The 20,321-nt window shown below is 27.1% G+C and overlaps 6 protein-coding genes across 6 annotated transcripts; 1 reads left to right on the top strand and 5 right to left on the bottom strand.

Moving 5' to 3' along the window:
- Nucleotides 1–589: 589 nt before the first annotated feature.
- OCT59_016098 (uncharacterized protein) lies at nt 590–4,337 on the bottom strand (the record flags this gene model as incomplete). Its single annotated transcript, XM_066132242.1, has 9 exons — nt 590–908; nt 981–1,048; nt 1,114–1,148; nt 1,212–1,457; nt 1,527–1,653; nt 1,730–2,476; nt 2,545–2,964; nt 3,041–3,268; nt 3,333–4,337. 9 exons carry the CDS (start codon nt 4,335–4,337, stop codon nt 590–592), a joined length of 3,195 nt encoding a protein of 1,064 aa, XP_066003247.1.
- A 2,233-nt stretch (nt 4,338–6,570) lies between these two features.
- Nucleotides 6,571–7,998, bottom strand: OCT59_016097 (uncharacterized protein; the record flags this gene model as incomplete). Its single annotated transcript, XM_025331549.2, has 1 exon — nt 6,571–7,998. The coding sequence occupies one exon, from the start codon at nt 7,996–7,998 to the stop codon at nt 6,571–6,573; it is 1,428 nt and encodes a 475-aa protein (XP_025185983.2).
- A 1,720-nt stretch (nt 7,999–9,718) lies between these two features.
- Nucleotides 9,719–10,158, top strand: OCT59_016096 (uncharacterized protein; the record flags this gene model as incomplete). The annotated part of the gene is made up of 2 exons (XM_025308597.2): nt 9,719–9,782; nt 9,980–10,158. 2 exons carry the CDS (start codon nt 9,719–9,721, stop codon nt 10,156–10,158), a joined length of 243 nt encoding a protein of 80 aa, XP_025185982.2.
- A 1,037-nt stretch (nt 10,159–11,195) lies between these two features.
- Nucleotides 11,196–12,614, bottom strand: OCT59_016095 (uncharacterized protein; the record flags this gene model as incomplete). Its single annotated transcript, XM_025324458.1, has 1 exon — nt 11,196–12,614. The coding sequence occupies one exon, from the start codon at nt 12,612–12,614 to the stop codon at nt 11,196–11,198; it is 1,419 nt and encodes a 472-aa protein (XP_025185981.1).
- A 3,373-nt stretch (nt 12,615–15,987) lies between these two features.
- OCT59_016094 (uncharacterized protein) lies at nt 15,988–16,833 on the bottom strand. The gene has a single exon (XM_025314070.2). It carries the CDS (start codon nt 16,793–16,795, stop codon nt 16,157–16,159), a length of 639 nt encoding a protein of 212 aa, XP_025185980.1. The 5' UTR covers nt 16,796–16,833; the 3' UTR covers nt 15,988–16,156.
- A 1,481-nt stretch (nt 16,834–18,314) lies between these two features.
- OCT59_016093 (uncharacterized protein) lies at nt 18,315–19,032 on the bottom strand (the record flags this gene model as incomplete). Its single annotated transcript, XM_025324457.2, has 2 exons — nt 18,315–18,739; nt 18,945–19,032. 2 exons carry the CDS (start codon nt 19,030–19,032, stop codon nt 18,315–18,317), a joined length of 513 nt encoding a protein of 170 aa, XP_025185979.2.
- Nucleotides 19,033–20,321: the final 1,289 nt, after the last annotated feature.

Genomic DNA, 20,321 nt, shown 5'->3' with positions numbered 1-20,321 from the left:
AGAGTGGTAAAGGTAGTTTAAATATCACTTTCTTGTAATAACGAATATTTTTATTAATACGTAGTAATTTTAAAATTTTTCACAAGAATTAATGATTTTATTATATTAATTAATTAACATTTGTTTATTAATACATTGCAAAAATTAACAATTAAATAATCTTATTAATATGTAAAGATTTTCAAAAAATTAATGTTTATTTTAGCAATTATAATTTTTATTAATATTTAAGATCCGATTCGCGTATGAACTACAGAAAATTACTATTTAAATTCGGGGAACGGTTATTATAAAAATGGCAAAATTGGCAAAATATTACAGATTATAAAAACCGCAGATGATCACGCTGTAGCACCAAAATTCACGTGATGAAACCTTAAATGCTAAAGATAATAATGATCAAAAAAAATTGGGAGTTTTATTTATTTCTTAAAAACTTTACTTTGAGGCAGCGTCAGATTTGGCGGAAATATATATATATGTATTTGCGATGTTTAAAACACGCACTATGATTATTTTTTATAAATTAACAAATAAAAACAATTAGAACTATATTTTACACATTTTTATACGTTTAGAACTGTTTGTTTTATACAATTATTTCATTTTCTCTTGCCTCTAATTCACGTATTGCCATGATTTCTTTCCATTTTCGGGAGAAACCAGTAATCCAATTCTGAATAGTAGAGATTTTAGGTACGTCATTTTCGTCTAATTCTCCAAGTTGAACACGTCGCACAAGTTCCTCATACATTTGTTGAGCTGAAAATTTGTTATTTGGATTTGCTGTTCCGGTATGAAACATATTTTCTAATAAATGTTTCGCACTTTTAGATATTCGCTTCCATGATTCCCGCTTGTAATTCTTGTTAGATTTTAGGGCCCACCCAGATACAAATACATCGTGACTATTGTTGTCAAACAAAACCAATTGTTAGTATAATTGATTTATGAGCTTTTATTATAATAAAATATCTTACATTTGCTTTTTTGAACTTCCTATTACATTTGTAATATCCATACTATTCAAACTTGAATTCAAAAGATCCTATATATTGAGTAGTTTTTATTTTTGTGAAAAAAAAATTTTTTTCAATTTTAAATTGTTCATACCAATTCCAACAATTCATCATTGGTGACAGAATCATCTGAATCACGAAATATTATTAGTTTCATGGGGAATTTGAAATAAATGCAAAAAACTATCATACCTTTACTGACAACAATAGGTAACGTCCATTTTTTAGATGGTTCTGTATGAGTAGAATATTCTGGGTTGGGCTTTTCATTTTTTCTCTGCTTTCGAATTTTTTTTATTTGAGCTGGAGACCATTTCTTCCATTCTCCAATTCCAGGCAAAATCCTAGCACATACGAATCCTGTATCCTCTCCTTGAGCTGGCCACGTCCATTCATGTAGACTTTTAATTCCAGCTATTGTACCAATTTTTTCTTTTCCTATACGAAATAAATATTATTACTGACAAACAAAAATATTGTACATAATTTCTTCAATTATTGAAATACCTTGATTACGATTTGGCAGCAAGTTGGCAACTTTTGTTCCTGCAATATCATGAATTGCTGCCTCTATATCATCACCAGATTCAATTGTACAACCCAGTTTGACATGACGTTTTATTGCTTGTGATATCTAATAGGAATAAATCAAAGGTAAACAAAATAATAATAGAATTTATAATAAATGAAGTAAGCAATATAATAACTACTTGAGCGTGATGGGAATCTATCAGTGTTTTAGCCTCACCAGCTTCCAAAAAGATCCATTTTCGAGGAACAATATCATACCATTCTTTCCATTGACCTATTATCAGCATCAATTCTGTACAATGATAGTGAGGCCCATTGTCCGACATTATTGTTATCCATTTTGGCTTTGGATCAAGATTTTCAAACACGGTATGAAGAGAAGATGCTGTAAACCAGGCATCTTGGCCAGTATCGTCACTCCAATGGTCATATACTTGTATATCAAGCTTGTTATTTGTAATATCTTTTGTATATACTAGTGATGAATGTAGAGTCCAACCCCTTTTACCAAAGAATTGAGATTTTGTTTCCCTTGCAGTGTGCGGAAGTATCCTCATTTTATAGTCCACTATAATAACTGCTCCATCTTCATCTAACTCATCAAGATTAACCTGAACGTGAGTATTTAAATAAAACTTTCGTGCATGATGTCCTAACCATGAAATTAATTTTTTCAAATAATCATCTAATAATTCATGTAATTCTTCATCTACCTGATTTTTTATTAGATCAAAAAATTGGAATAATTCTACACAATCGTTACATATTTCAAAATGCTGAAGATTACAAATTCCAAAGGAATGGCTAAGGCAATGGCATATGCAAGATTTATGTGCCGGAATTCCTGATGAGGTAATTTTCAAATCCTTTATGTATTCACGCCTCATATATCTTCTCAAAATATTCAATTTTCGAGTTAACTCCTCCTGCATTATAGAATATGATTAATTTCAATATCAAATTTCTGAATACAAAAAATTCTTGAATATAATACCTTCAAAGATTCATCTTCTACATGGGTAGCAATAATGGTATTAATAGACGCAAAGCTCTCATATCCACATTCATTGCATTCTGAGCAAAGACCACTTAAATTATCTTGATAAACAAATCTACTACCTTGTAAACGTGTCATAAATGCTGTACGACGCATTCCATTTGGATACTCTTCAGAAAATTTCTCCCAAAGAGCCTGCTTATGGTCCTGTAAATACATTATAGGTAATCCTGATTTTGAATGAGTTCGGTAAGAGCTCATGTTGACAATATCCTTTCTCATGAAAAAACTATCAAACTGATCAATTTGCTCTATTTTAAACTTTAGACGATGAAATTTTGGCTTTTCAATAGGTGGAGCACCAAAACCATTCAATACAGCATGTCTTCTTGATTCAAGAACGGTATAAGATGCTACCTGTAATATTAGATAATTAGTTATTGCGTTCAAAATTACTGCCAATATTATGCTAATTACAAAAACATATTCTTACCCCTAAATTATATTCTAATTCTTCATAGGTAAAATCATTGGCAATAATTGATAAAATACGCCGTTTTCCATCTCTGGTTTTTTTATTATCATCCAATGCTTGTCGAAAACAAGACCAAAAAGTTTCTGTAGAATTTGAAGGATTGCTGGAAAGAAATCCCATCTTGTAAAGAGTAGTAAATATCTGTTTTTCTTGTATTGGATTTCGTGATTTAGTCCAAAGTTGATACTATAGAATTAAAAGTTATTTTTTATTCGTGTTTATAATTTTTCAATATACAACTCAATCATACCTCAGATTTACCAGATTTATCATGGGACCAAGGAGTAATATCAGAGCATCCTGCAGCACGAAGCATAGATAACCATGCACCCAGTTCACGATCAGAAAATTGATGCTCTGGTGGGTATAATAATTTTAATTCTGAATTTAATTCTATTACATTACACTCATTTTGATCCCATCTAACAAATAATTTATACCATTCAATTTTAGCAAAAGTTTGATGCTGAAGATGATATTCATATAATTTTTTCATTAGTTTGAAATTATTCCATTCATGAGGAGCGCATTGTGGAATACGTAGCTTATTTAATTTTTGTAACGTAATTTGATCTTCCAACCCAAATAATTCTTTTCCTGAAAATTTTTGAATATAACCCGAATTTTTCCAGACGTCATCTGGGGTAGTTCCTACAAATGTTTTTTGAATTTTAAAATCTTGATAAATATAAATGTAACATTTATCATCTTTAATTTCAGATACAAATATAGCTGCACGTTTCTTATATGTGTGAATAATTGATGACTTGTAACCATTGCCTGCTTGATTCCAATCTGAACGTGTAGATGAACCCAATCCATAAATAAATATTTCATAATCACCAAGTTTACATGAAAATGGACAAAAATCAATATTAGATGAAAGAACATCTATTATATTTTTATTATCCCATCCCATAATAATAGAACCAGAATAACGAGTTTTTTTTTGAAAAATATTTTGATAAACTTCAGAAACTGCCTTAGTTGCACTTGTTTCTATGACCCAAAACTCACCACTTTGACAAAAATACTCAGGTAACATTTGATTAGAACTGGAAATCTGTACTATTATATAAAAGTCACGTCCATTCAAACAAGCATTAGTTTTTTGGCCTGCTCTAATTGGAAATCTGAGTTGGGTATTTGCGTCAGGAATACTTAGAATTTCCCACCAGTAGCGTGAATAAGGTCCATAGTGAAGATTTTCTATAAGCGAGCCAAGTTCTACTAGAATAACATACGTTTGAGACATGGTTGGCTTCAGATTTTAGCGTTTTTTACGAGTTGGTTTATATAAAATTTTTTTTTTGATATTATTCTTTGCATTTAAGCCTTATCACATGTTCATTGGTGCTACAACATTATTATCTACAGTTTTTATAATATATGACGATATGCAAATCTTATTAATTTAACTGTTTGTTTTCCCCGGATATATATAGTAATTTTCTGTAGATCATATGTGAATCGGATCTTAATGATTTTTAATAAGATTTCGCAAAATTTCATAAATTATTATTTACATAATAAATTTTAATTTTGTTTTATATTAAATAAAAGTAATTTTTTGCATAAAAAGATATAATTATCTATTTTTTAATGTATAAGAATAATTTTAACCCTGGGTGATTTAACCTGGATGATTTAATCTATTAGTAAATTTTATATAATTATATAATTTTGCCCAAATTTTCAAAAAAAAAATGTAAATTGTGATTACAATAAAAAATGAGAGAAATTATCAAAAATGTAAGAAAACTTGGTCATTATGTTCTATAATATCCAAATAAATAAAATCTATATAAAGCGAAATGAATAATAACACAAATAATTTTTTTTAAAAAAAAAAATTATTGATGAAAAATATAAATTTTAGGGGGGTGATTTAACCCAGGTTATTTAACCCAGGGGACAAGTTAGCAAAACTCTTTTTTAATATATGATACTGAGATTAAAATTTAATAAATTATTTTAAAAATTTTTTTGTACTCATGTGGATATTAAGTATCAGTATTGGTAGTATAATGCTCAACCCTGTGATGTGGGTCATCATCACGTTGAGTCGTTAACAAAATGTTTCTTTATTTAAAAATAAAATATTCTAACCACATAAAATAACTATAATAACTATATTAACTTAAAATCTAATCTAAAAATAAACTTTGATAGTTTCCCTTCATATACTTTCTATCAATCCTTAAATTAATTAAGGAGGCACTTGTTCATCATAAAAAAAAGGCAAAAGGAATCAAAATATAATAATAAAGGTAAAGGGGAATTATTTCTTATCTCTCAGACACTCGGAAAAGTGCTCATTATATAGATATTTTACAGTATTGATCATTTCCTTTGTCCTATAATTCCATTGTAAAATATTCTCTAAGCCTCATTTCATTCAGATGATTAACTTATAGATCTTATAATCAGGTGATTTCTTTTTTCTCCTAAGCCACAATTATTCTAAGCCTCAATTAATAAATAATGACGGTCTCTTATATTTCAATCGAACAGGTTTGATAGTTTAACATCATTCCGGACTGCAATTAATAAAAATAAAATTTATATACTTAACCTAAATATAAAACTGCGCCTCATAATTATAAATTCACTAGATGATTCCGGAGTCAGGGATGGAAGGAAAAATTTCCATTAGCAAAGATGAAAAGTTTTTTTCTTGGCTAATAAATATATATATACAGTCAGCTCTCGATATAATGAATCCTCCGGTTTCATCTCAAATTCGCTATAAGATTATAACGAAGAATTCAAAGAATTTATTCGTTATAACGAGGAGATAGTTGACGTATTTGATTGGTTAAATGTCACGTGTTGTGAAATTTCGTTATAAAGCGAGTCGAAAGTTGACTGTATATATTTCCGACAAATACTTTTATATAATATATACTGTATATAATAAATATCTTATGCACAATATACATATAAGAAAAAAATTGCTTTTTAGTCACGATATTACAAGTCAAATATACTATTTGCAAATATTGTTAATCAAGTATAAAATATTCATCCAGTAATCATAACAATTCGGATTTTTCAAATTCATTATTTAGGTCCGTCGCTCCAACATAATTTTTTATTTAATGTCCAGAATTTATGAGGGGAGAATGGTTTACAATAATAAACAAATTAAGTGAAATAAGCATAATAAATTTTGGGAATTTTGAGGAAATTCAGGAAATTTTTTGGAGGACCACGCACATGTATTTGGTGGAATATTATAGTGAGAATGACGAGGATGACCAGGATGAAAGCGAGTAAATTAAACCACTTATTTCTTTTTTGCCCTCTTTTCCGTTGTAAATTTCTGAAAATCATAACAATTAAATTGGAGTATTCATACTTATTTATAAAATACATGTTTTTTTTTATACCAAATTTATTATTTGAATAAACTTTTCAATATATTTTTATTGTAGTATTTATATATATAATATAATACAAAAAAAGTAAAAAAAAAAAAAAAAAAATCATCTCATTTTAATCCATTCAAAATCATCAAAACCATAAGAGAATTTATCATGATAAAAAATTTTAATAATTCCCTTCTTCTTAAAAGATTCTATCAAACTTAAATGTTTACTAGATAAATGAAACATTTCAATAAAATGTAATAACATAGGTTTTCTATTCTTCCAATTTTCAAAAAAATTCTTTAAAGCTTCAAATTTAATTGTAGTACGATGAATGAATTTAAATTTGAATAAATTCTTTGAAGCCCTTTTAATTAATATTTCAAATAATCTATCCCAACCCATTTCATCTGTATTAATATTAAAAACATTTAAAATCAATCCATCTAAATGTCTACAATTAATTAATAAATTTTCCAATTCTAATATATCATCATCATTAATTATTAATTCAAGGTATTGAAGGTTAGGACAATTATTATAAATTGCTTGTATTAATTTTTTTGTATGAACTTCAAATGATATGTCAGAAATTTTAATTTCTAAAAGAATTCCTTTATTATTTTCAATAAAATTTACTAAAATATTTGTTGGTACTTTATGAGCTTTTAATATTCGTAAAGATGGTAAAGAAACATTTTCCAAATTATTCCAAGAAGCATTATGTTCATGAGTACCTATTTCCAAACTTATTAAATTAACATATGATGATAAATTTGGAATTAATTCATTATTAACTTGTAAATGACGAATAGTATTCGCACGTTTAACCAATGATTTCCCACAAATTCTATAAAATAAAATGTCATCGATCCTTCTGGTCATGAGATCAAATACAAATCGAACATCTTCTAATTTTGTTTGAGCTTCAATAAGATCAATTATTCCAGGTTTATTAATTACTCTAACATTCACCACCAATTTTTTGATTGATTTACAAACTTGAGCCAATCCATTTAAAAATCCCTGATTTGTCTTTACGTCACAACGAAGAGATTCAAGTTCCGAAAAACAATGTTCAAACCCCGAAAGATATTGAATTTGACGTTTATATCCGTATGGTATAATAAGATGAGTAAATCTATTATTTTTATTAATAAACAATTTGAATATTTCCTCACTAATCATTGACCATTTAATTTCTTCCTTAATATTTCGGATAGTATAAATTATTCTTTCTAATTTATGTAAATTCAAATATCTGCAAAAACTAATATAATTAAACAAAGGTGGTTTATCTGGTTTTATTAAAAGATTTAAACCATGACTTATCATATAATCTCTTGATTCATTCGTTAAAAATGAAACAACTGTTTCTAATAATAATCTCTCTTTAATAAGATTTTTCCAAGGATCTTTCCATAAGATTGGAATTGCGACTTCACACCAATTTTTATTAACCAAAATTGAAGAAAATAGAGAATCTTTATCATCTTTTAACTCCTCGAATATTAAGAAAAGTATATCTTTATTAAGTTTTGACATGTTAATTTTTTTTGTTTTTTATATACAGTATATAAAACGATATTTACGAGAAAGAAAAAATTTTTAGCGTTTTTGGCGTGAAAAGATGATCATTAAATCATTTAATACGAGTTTTTAAAAAATGATGCAATTTGTATAACGTAAATGCACTAATCAAATTCGATCATCAAAAAATTACGTAAACATTAATCAGTGCTGTGCCACGTTGTTGTATTAACTTGACCATACCAAAAAATTGTAACAAGAATAATAAGAATAATGGAATAATGAGATAAATGAATTAATTTTATTTGACGCTAAAATTTTTTAATTTATTAATAATTTTTTTTTTTAATTGAAATTACGATGATCGTTACGATTTTCAAAAATAAATAAATAAATAAATAAATAAACCGAAAAAAAATAACTAAGTTATCAAAGTTATCCTTAAAAAAAAAAAATTTTTTAATATTAATTAAGTGCAAAACGAATGAATGAATTAAAATTTTAGGAATTTCATATACCGTATTTTGCGGTATATAAGCACTCTTTTTTTGCACTTGATGCCGGCTAAGATCCTCATAATTTTAGCCAAAATCGCCATAATTCTGGCCAGGGGTGCTTACTTTCGGGGTGCTTACTTACCGCAAAATACGGTAAATCATAATTATTTCTCACCCCTGAAATATAAAATAAGAGAATTACCATGTAAAAGCTTATTTTAGTATAAATATTCTAGTTAGAAAAAACACGAAAGATTAAAAGTGTTTTATTCCTTTGTAGGCTGATTAATCATATGATCGTGATTTTACATAGCCAACATATATTGGATTATCCATGCTAAAGTCGGTTTCTCCCCGATTGATAGAGAATAAAATATAGAATTTCGATTTGTCACTTTTAAAATTTATAAGTATCAGAATTATTTAGGTTAAATTTTTCAACATTATATATATAAATATATATGTTCTTTTTTTTTTTTTCTTAATTCCTTACCGTAAATTCTTATGTTTCTCGAGTCACATGATGTTTTTTCAAGAAATCATATGATCTGTATGATCTGTGAAGATGTTCATAATTTTCATTTGATGATCACATAATTTAATTAAAGAAAGAAAAGAGGAAATCGATGCACGTTTTACTTTTCAATTCATTAAATTGATTTTTCTTTGTACGAGATAAAAATAATCAAAGAACATTCTTTTTTTCTTTTATGTGAATGAAAATATTTTAAACTTTCTTTAAATTAATTTTTTACAACCTGATTATTCTTTTTAGAAATCATGCACTATTTCTTACAGTTGATCTACAAGATCTTAATCTAAAAATCTCATAATAAAACAGTTCAAGAAAATCTTTCTAATGGAATAACTCGTATAACTCGTATAAAATTTATAACAGGAAATGAAAATTTGATCCAGAAAATATTCATAATAATTTTTTCGAAATTTCCGAAATGAAATTAAAAATTATATCAAGAGTTGTACGAGAGATGATGGATCTTATATGGTATTTCTTAAAGCATCTGATAATGAAACACTTTACAATATAAATAATGTTCTTCAACAAAAAGCTTCAGATGATGGATTGATGGTGGTGAGGACTAAGATCAAGATGCTAAAGCAGCTTTAAAATGGTTAAAAAAATCTGCTGAACATGGTGATGTTAACGCTCAATTAACGATTGCAAATCTATTGCGTGAAGGAAAAGGTGTTACTAAAGATGAGACGGAAGCTTTTAAATGGTTCACACAAGCAGTGATAATCCAAAGGTACAATATAATATTGGTTTAATGTATCTTGAAGGTGTTGGTGTCACGAGAAATGATGAGGAAGTTTACAAATGGTTAAAAAAATCTGCCATTAGCGTAAACCATCGGATATTTATTATATGAAGAAAGAATTCTTGATAAAGATATCAAAACAGCTATAAAATTATTGAATCAGCTGCTAAACAATAATATTCAAGCGCAAATAATTATGGGTATAAAATGATAAAAAAGCATTAAAATGGATTAAAATTGCTGATGAACTAGAAAATCCTGATGCTCAATTTATGCTTGGACAAATGTATTCTAAAGGCAAAGGAGTCAAGCAAGATTATGTAGAAGCTATAAAATGGTCTAAACATGCTGTTGTACAAGGACATCATGAGGCTGGAATTGTATCAGACGCAAATTAGATATAATGAGAGATATATACAATTAATATAGCGTGCTTCAATTACAAAATATATACGCAGTAGGGCGAATTTTTTTAATATTAATAAGCCGTAAGAGTAAATACTTGATGTAGCTTCCACCACTAATGTAATATTAATTAGAAATAAATAAATTAGAATAATTATGAATTATTTAATAATATACGTAATTTATAATTACATTCCGTTTAGAAATTCCTAGACCTTTTATATAATTAAGCCATCCCAACTATATAACCGTTCGTTTTATCTATCAAATTTCCAGACTAACTTCTGATAAATAATTATATTATTAATTAAATAGGTTTCTAAATAATCGATAAACTCATTGTATTATGAACGTTAACACAGTGCTTACGGTGCTTATCATATTTTCAGCCGGATGACATGTTAATTCAGGCAGACAATTTTGAAAATTGACTTTTAAGATGTTATACTAAATCACAGTATTACAGTATTATAACGCTTATAGCCTTGTAAATTTATAAATTGTCCGTAATATCACTATAAAAAATTTTTTCAGGAAATGATCACGTGTCTGAGTTTCTCGGAAAATGATCATTTATCGGAGTTATTTTTTTTCAGAATTTTTTTTTTTTCAGAGTTTAAAAACAATGATCATTTATCGGAGTTTTTTTTTCCATAATTTTTTTTATAGGGATAGTTGTATCATTTCCGTATCACTTTTATTAGAGATAGAGATCCGCCAATTTCAATGCTAGAAAGAAGATCTTACCGCCATTAGAATCGTTTCGTCATGACGAATCGAATGGTTGTACATTATCAATTTGCGATAGCAAACAATCAGCTTTACGGAACTATGATATAAAATATGTCAATATCATATTATAAACCGCTATAGACATACGATCGTATACGTAAATTTTCGTTATCCCTAACACCAATCAACATAATTATCATGATACATTATAATAATTCTTTATTAATTTATTAATTTATTGAAATAATAAAATATATAATAAATAAAACATCTTATAAACTTTAACCATCTTATAATACTAATTCCAATCAAATTCATCAAAAAAGATATTTGATAAATCATAACGAAAATTTTTAACTATACCATTTTTAATATATTTTTCAATTAAATTAAAATAATCATCAGTAAAATGCATTTCATGAATTTGTAATGACATCGATTTTCGATGTTTCCAATTATCAAAAAAATTTTTTAAAGATTCTAATTTACATTCAAAATCTGAAACAAATTTAAATTTAAATAAATTTTTTGGTGCATAATTAATTAATAATTCAAATATTTTATCCCATGTAGTTTGATCTCTTACAAAACAAACAATTACTAAACCATTTAAATATTGACAATTAATTAATAATGATTTCATTTCTAAAATATTAAGAGTATTAATATTTAATAAAAGATATTCAAGAATTGGACAATTTTTATAAATTGCCCTAATTAATCTATTATTACTAATATCATCATCAAGAAAATCAGTAAAATCAATTACAATATCTGTAAGAAATCCTTTAGTATTTTCTATTAAACTTGCCAAAACATTATTTGGTACGCTTCTTGATTTTAAAATTTGTAAATAAGGTAAAGATAAATTTATTAAACAATCCCATTTCATTTGACGAAATTTATCATCCAATTCTAATATTCTTAAATTTTTTAAAGAGGAAAGAATATTTGTAGTAGGTTGTTTAGTTATCTTAAACCATTGAATATTATTTGAATGTTTAATTAATGAATTTTCAATAATCTCACAAAATGGTTCATCAATTTCAATATTAGTTAGAAAATAAACATTATATAATTTTTTTGGAGTTTCAATTAATCTAACAATCTCACGATTATTATCGAACTTTTCAATACAGAGTTCTAATTTTCTCATTGTATCACACATTCCAGCTAATCCAATTAAAACATTCGTATTTATGCTAGTATTACAATGAAGGAATTCAAGTTGTGAAAAGCAATATTTCGCTCCAGGAATAAGATGTATCTGATAATCAAATTCTCGAGGTATATAAAGATGAGTAAATCTTGCATTCTCATTTATTAAGAGATTGAATATTACAATTTTTATATTTGATATTGTAGAATCCTCTTGAAGAAAATATATCATTTCAATTATTCTATTGATTTCATTTAAATTTAAATGCTTACATAAATTAATATAATCAAAAAAAGGTCTTCTATATTGAGTCATCATAAAATGTATACCTTTACTATTTAAATTACTTTTTGATTCCGCTGATATATGTGAAGTTATAATATTAAATAATGATTTTTCTTTTCCATCGTTTAAATATTTCCAAGGATTTTTCCATAGAATTAGAACAATAATTTCACACCAAATTTTATTAACTGTTAGGCATAAATAAAGTGTATTTTTATCATTTTGTAATTGTTCAAATATCAAATAAAGGATATCTTTATTTAATTTTAACATATTTTTTTTATTTTTTTTGACCTTTGTTAATATTTCAATTAAGTAAAGAGGAAACGGTATATTTGTAAAGACGATTGGTACATAATACATTTAAATAGTCGATCAAATGAAACATTTGTATTACGTAATTACATAATTACATAATTACATAATTATTGTGTCAGAGTTTATTATCCCTAATATTTTATATCTATGATATCATTATTCGCAAAAAAAAATCATTTTATTTTTTCGTCAAAATATTATAAATTTTTTTAAAAAAATAAATGTAATAAATTGAATAGAATTCAGAAAAAAAAAGAGAAATTATTCGTATCGCATGCGATACGATAGATACGATATATACCTACATATATTGTTAATATAAATTACATAAATTAATTATTTATTAAAAAGAGTGGCATAAGTAATTAAAAAAAAATATTAAAAAAACGTGAGGTTTACATAACCTTCCAATTATATCTTAATTAACCTGTAATTTTCAGGATCGCCAACCTTATTCTAACGATTTTGATGATTTAAAGTTTAAGTGCTGTGCGCGGAGTTCTCTATATTTAGTGTAAAAATAAGCCTCGATTCGTTGCAAAAAAAAAAAACAAAATAATAATAATAAATTATTAAAAATATATAAAATGAGATATTATTTGTTCAAGTAAAGATAAATATTTATACGTGTACTACCATCATGCACGCATATTTGACTTTTAACCTTTTGACCGATTATATATAAGTTATTCGGTAAATTGATATTTTAATACGGTATATCGTTAAAAATGATTTAGGCGAATTAACAATTATAGTTGGTCTAAATACATACGCTAGGATGACATTTTGATTTTTTATGGTATCTTACGAAAATATTTAACGTCAGAAACCATTTCTAAAATTTTTATTCGAATATATCGTAAAAATTCCGTTAAAATGATACATTCACGGAAAAAACATGGAACGATAAAACACGAGTGGTATTTTTCGGAGGTTCCATTAATAGTAACTCCGGCAAAACCAGCATTTTTAAACTTTTAATTAACTTTTCTTTGGTCTTCTTAACATTTATCTGTAACATAATTATTCATTTTCTTTTCATATAAATAACTTTCCTTATAATGCGATTCGAAAATCTGTCCATCCGGATAATCCTTATATCCGAATCGAACCTATATAACTAATAATTTGATAATTTCCTGGATGCATCATCCGTCACAGAAAAATCCGGATTAATCGTATATAGTAGAAATTATGTTCATATTTCCAGTTTAAAAAAAGAACGTCTTTAATCCTAGACCCCTGGTTCAGGATTCTTATTCTAGACCCTCGGAGTTCAGGCTTCTTATCCTAGAACTCCTTAAGTATGATTGGTTTAATCAGCCACTGAAAATTATTCACGATATTCCATATTCACATGTAACATTTATCTTAAAAATTTTCACACCACGCACATAACATTTTTTATCTCGTAACATTTATATTAATTCTTTAAAAATATTTCACAATGAGATATAAAGTATTAAACATTTATCTTGGAATTTTTATGACAAAAAAAATGATGTAAAGAATTATTTATTATATTTTCATTTATTCTCTTACAAAATAACGAAAATAGATTCACAAAATTTCCATTAAATATGAATATTCAAGCAATTTTATTTTTCAATAACACCAATTTAATCAAAAGTGTTAAAACTATACCATGAATCTACAAAAAGCGATGTACATGTTAGTAATATCACAAACTTTAGTTGAGAGAAATCTCAAACAATACAAAACTCAAAGAAACCAGAATAAATTTACCTATTTCAAGTGTTAAAGATTTTGATAAATTTTTTTTTTTATTGTTCTCATATACACTATTATGAAAATAATGGTAATAAAAAATATTTAATATAAAAAAAAAGAAAAATTTTATGTAAAAAAGAAAAGTATATCAAATGAAAGAGTAGTGTAAGAAAGAGAGCGAGCGTATATTTATTTCGTGTGAAAAAGAATGAAAAAGAAAATGGTAGAAATGAGGCTGATAATAATCAGCTGTACCACAAGGTCTGGGATCTAAGATAAGGTCCAAATTCGGATCACGTGAATTCGGTCAATGCTCTGCCTACAATGTGATTAGGATATCCAATACGTCAAAACCGGTACACAGAACTGAAAGGGTGCTATAATTTTATTATAATTTACATTGCACAAAAGCAACACCTTAGTTTTTCCCGCAATGCTATAATTATTAAGAAGCATTTAAACTAAACGCCATTCGGGAAACTGAGATTCGGGATATTGACTTCGGGAAAAGGTATATTTGGGAAATTAGGATTCGGATAATGGCATTCGGGTATTAGCATTTCGGGAAAATGTTCATTTTGGGATAATGGGATTCGGGATATTGGTTTCGGGAAAAGGCATATTCGGAAAATTGGGATTCGGGAAATCGTGCTGTAACCGACTAAGCCACGCCAAACAAAAGTTAATGATCGACAGCTTATATCAAAAAATTCAAATTGTCATGAGTTTTGTCGGCTGAAAAAAATTATCAGTTTCGAAGATAAAGGAAAAGAAAATTTTCATCTTTTACCTTTTCTCGGAACCAGGCACATATAATTTAATTATTATTCCTCTTTAAATATATACGTATTTGACAATAGATAACTAAGATAGGGGAAAAGTATGTGATGGTAAATAGAAATGTAAAGAATTTATTTAAACGTTGTTCTTGTTTTCCAAATATGCAAGTTCGTATCTAACTCAAAATCACATTGTTTCATCTTATTTTCACAAACATAATTAACACAATTAATAATGTTTAGGTAAGATCATTTTGGTAAAAAGAAAATCTAATTCATATTGGGAATAATTTTAAGTATAAATTACGTAGCTATTAGGTAGAGATGATAAAATATTACCGACATTTTGTCTAGATAATGCACAAATTATTTGGCTCTTGTTGTAGCAAATATATGTATGTTACTTTAGTTTAATACTTTAAATATAATGAATCTAGATAATCAATAATCAATGGCTGAAAATATTTGGTTCTTACGACCGATATTATGAATAATAAACATATTTTTATAATAATAGCTTTTGAATTTTACATTAAGAAAAATTGTTGATCAATCTTTTTATCACTAATATCAGTTGTTATCTTTTAGTATTATCTAAAGGAACGTACTTTGATTCGACAATAAATATTAATATCAAGGATAATTTGAATGAAACATTTGAGAATAAATAAAAATCATTGATCAATATACAATATACTGTATAATCGATGAACCGTTGACGTTAAACACCAGGGTATTTTTATAAGGCTGATTAAAATCCGTTAGTGTGTTTATATTATGATTGATGTTATTGAAATTAAAAATATTGGAAATTGTTATAAATCATTCACAAAAAAATATCTTTTTTCTTTATTAATAAAAGATCATTACTGAAATTTAATATAGAGCTTGAAGATGAAAACTTTGTAAATATTTTCAAATATGTTAGAATTGTACTAGAGTAAAAGTGATATTTATAAAAATAATATCCCGGATGTATCTTAAGTGCTACCAGGATTTTTCTATGTTAATGGTTAATCCATTTATCGTAAAAGCAAAAGGTATATCTTTCAAAAATTTATTAAAAAGTTGATCTTCTGAAAAATATCCTTCGTTCACCACCTCATCTCCATAATCAATCTCTGTAAATGATTTCTTATCTTTATCCTTTTGTAAAGTGTCATAATACTCATACTTTCCCAAAAAATTTTCTGGTCTTGCCGTTAGAATAATTTCATCGCCATGTAACGCGCTCAACATGATGGAATTATCAAATTCTGAATCTAATGTAGTGGTAATTATATATGTATGATCAGGAGGAATTGCGAATAAATTCTTTAAAGACATGATAGGAATGATGTGTGCATCATATTCACTTGTCATAAATTCATTAATTAATTTAGCTCCAAGAGAACCAGTATTAAGATATGATGACGGATCATTTTTTAAGTTGTCTTTGAACTTGCATAGAAAATTAACCAACCATGTACCTAAACCACAACCTTCAACATAACCATCATACCGTTGATAAATACAAACATAATATTTATAAAAGTATTGACTTTCAGATGGACCACCTAAAGCACTTGTTTTATTTCCTCTTTTAGCTTTACGTTCACGAACAATTGTAAGACCGCTTGTTCCCATTTGTAAAGTTTAATCAAAAATAATATAATTTCAAAAATAAAAGAAAAAATAAAAAAGGATATATGGTCATATTTATAAGAATTAGTAGTATATATAAATTATTTTTTGTGAAGCAGATTGTGGAACATGCTTTTATGTATATACAATATGTTTTAAACTTGATTGTTATAAGGCTATCATATGCATGTTTACCAATATCATGTTCATTATGTAATGATTGAATTGTGACATGATTTTCATGATTTTATAAAAATTAGTTATTGTACGAGCGTGCTTGTTAATGGTATGATGTGGCACGAATCCATTTATCAAGCACGATACCGGCGATACCCGTGCAATAACAATATTAATATACGATTATCATTTGATTATCAACTATGCTTTGCTTTTAATTATATTTTTCATAAGCTTTTATATTAGATCTAATATCTAGGGATGCCAACGGTCGGTTCGGTTCGGTTTCGGTTTTAAAACCGCGGTTTTCAGCTGAAACCGAACTGACCGCAAAACCGACCGATAAAACCGAATTGCAAAACCGATCGCAAATTACTGCAAAATTGAATGAACTAATGTTAGAAAGTGTTAATTATAATTTTATTTGATAATATTCCTTAAAATTATAATTTTTTTTACGATAATAATGTCAATTTTGCGATTTTTTTCAGCGGAACGAAAAATCACGTGATCGACGCGTAAAAAATTTTCTTATTATTTCAAAAATAAGAATACTATATATATAAATAAACACCAAAATCATAATTTTTAATAGTATTCTCAATATAATAAACATTCTTTTCTTTTGGAATATATGATTAACTGATCGGTTTTTTTGTCGGTTTTTTTATATATAAAACCGACGGTTAACCGGTCGGTCTTGGACTGAAACCGAACCGTAACCGAACCGATAAAAACCGGTTATAATCGGTTATAACCGAACTTTTGGCATCCCTACTAATATCAAATCCAGATTTTAATATCAAATTAATATTACCAATTAATTTTAAATTTAATGTATAATCTTTTTTTTTAAAAAAAAAACTTGTAACGCATCTTTTATTAGGATAAATTAATTGATCCATAAATACAGATACCTAGAAACGTCCATGCTAACATGAAACGCCTCTATAACAAGAGTATATCTATCCTAATAAAAACAAAAACAAAAAATAAATAAGAAAAACAAACCCTTTTCGTTCCCAAAACAACTATAAACTAAAAAGAGACCTAACTAAATCTACCTAATCTTACGTAGGGAAAAATGAGTGAAATTTGTAATAAAGACTGAAGCCTAACGCTATAAAATAGATGAGTCCCAACGGCCCCACCGCCCCCACGCCCAGTAAACAATTATTCAATCTTTCTCCCATTACCCTACAAAAAAAAATATTAGTATTTTAAACTAAAAACCAAAGAAGAAGAAAAAATTACATTTTATTGAAAATTGAAATTTGCTATCGGAATTTTTTATAACGTGAAATCACGTGACTTCGATTGATAAATGTTCGCGAATACGCCCTTCTCACTCCTCCCGTTTCTTCTTCGTTCTATCCTTCTGTTCTTGTTTCTGCCTTGCTATCACAATCTCATTCTTTGGCGATACTGGCTTTGGCCTTTTCTCTCCTGTCTCCTTTTCATCTGTCCATCGGTGTTCCTCCTTAAGGTTATGTGTAAAATCATCATTGAGTTTCGTGTATTCTTGCAGGATTTTGTTTTGTTCCGCATGACTGATGATTTTATTTCCCAAAAGAAGGAAGTTATTTGTTTGCATCGCCCAATTTTTAAATTTAGGTGATACATCCCCGACATTGAAACCATTCTCTTTTTTGACATCCATAACTGCTTGCAAATTAATATGTTCCCATTCCATCAAATTTGATGACTCTTCGAATATTTCTTCTAAAACAGTCAATTTTTCCCTTAATTCATTTGTGGACGTAATTGGTCCTTTTTTTGAATTATAAACAAATTTTATTCGTGCGATAATCTCTTATAATATCTACGACTTCCTCCGTATCAACGTTATCGCGTCGTAGGGGTCTATTGGCTGTTTCTTCCATCGTATTGATTCCGTAATCTTCCTCGTCACTTTCTGAGATATCCGACTTTATCTATTCTTCTTTCTTCTTGTTCCGCCAGTCTTTAATCATACCAACCACTTTTTCTTCCTCCAAATTGCTCTTCTCGTTCTCGTTTCTCGTGACTGGAGGTGGAAAATTTTTATTGTTTCTTGATGCCATATTTGTTAACTCCATGTAAATTCTACCAGGAGGTGTCTGCAGTGAAGAAACATTTACCTCTAGAGGACTATTGTGTGGTGGTGACGGTTTGTTTGAGGGGTTTATCTTCTCTTTTTTACAACTTGTAAATCGTCTTAAAATTACGCACCATCCAAATTAAATTCAAATTGTTCTTCTTCAAAGAAAGCTCGACCGCGTTTTCCATCATTTTTGATTAATAAAATATCCTATCACTTTCCAATTTTGTGTGATCTTGATAATTTTAATAAAAGCAGCGGTATATTCCTTTTGCAACTTCTTCATAAATTCGTATTCATTATCTTCTCTCTTGAATTCCTCTCCATTTCATCTATAGTTAGGTCTCTGACTAATTGCCAATTGTCCCAATCTTGTCTCATCTTTAATCCACTCCCTGCGTCGTACCATCTTATAAAATGTTTGCTATGTATAATCTTTATAATAAATTCAGTCATTTTATTCCTATATGACCGTATATTAATATTATTAAATTTAATATGAAGATTATGAAAACGAAGTACCACTTTCGTACCATTATTAAGCACGCTCGTACAATAACATACAATTACTGTATACAATTGAAACATTTTAATAAATGTAAATATTCTTTTAAATGGTCAAATGATCAGGTCATTAATATTTACACGAACACTGGATACAATTATAATTTGAAAATTTTCTTGTAATTGAATTTAATTTTATATGTGTACATAAATAGTCTTTCCTAAATAAAAAATTTCTTAAGTACCATAAAAAAATATTTTCAATAATAAGAGTTGTATTATTTTTTTATATTTTCATAAATCATGTTGCCATGTTATTATGATACATAATTGTCCATAAATTATAAATAAATCATGTTATTCATTAAAATAATTAAAATGGAATTTAATCAGTCATATTTTTTCAAGTGCTTAAATTACACTATACAATATTTTCATATAGTTTGACAAAAAATTTTTATAAAATTGATAACTATATTTATTAAACAACATAGTTTTTTCAAAACTTGATTAAAGTGTTTATAAATTCGATAATATATTGTTATTTATTATTATTTATTTACAACTTTGACAACACATTTGATAACGATCAAGCTAAATAAGGCAATGAATAAAAAAGAAATATATATATATACTGCAGTGTTCGGCAAATGACTTGAAATGAACAAATGACTCAAATGACAAGTCATTTGTCATTTGTCATTTGCAACTCAAATGACCTGTCATTTAAGTCATTTGAAAAATATTAAATATTCTGCGAATTTTTAT

This window comes from Rhizophagus irregularis, chromosome 24 (genome assembly GCF_026210795.1).
Source record: "Rhizophagus irregularis chromosome 24, complete sequence".
Lineage (NCBI taxonomy): Eukaryota > Fungi > Glomeromycota > Glomeromycetes > Glomerales > Glomeraceae > Rhizophagus > Rhizophagus irregularis.
Note: the sequence above shows the minus strand (reverse complement) of the source record. Positions and strands in the feature narration are given on the sequence as shown.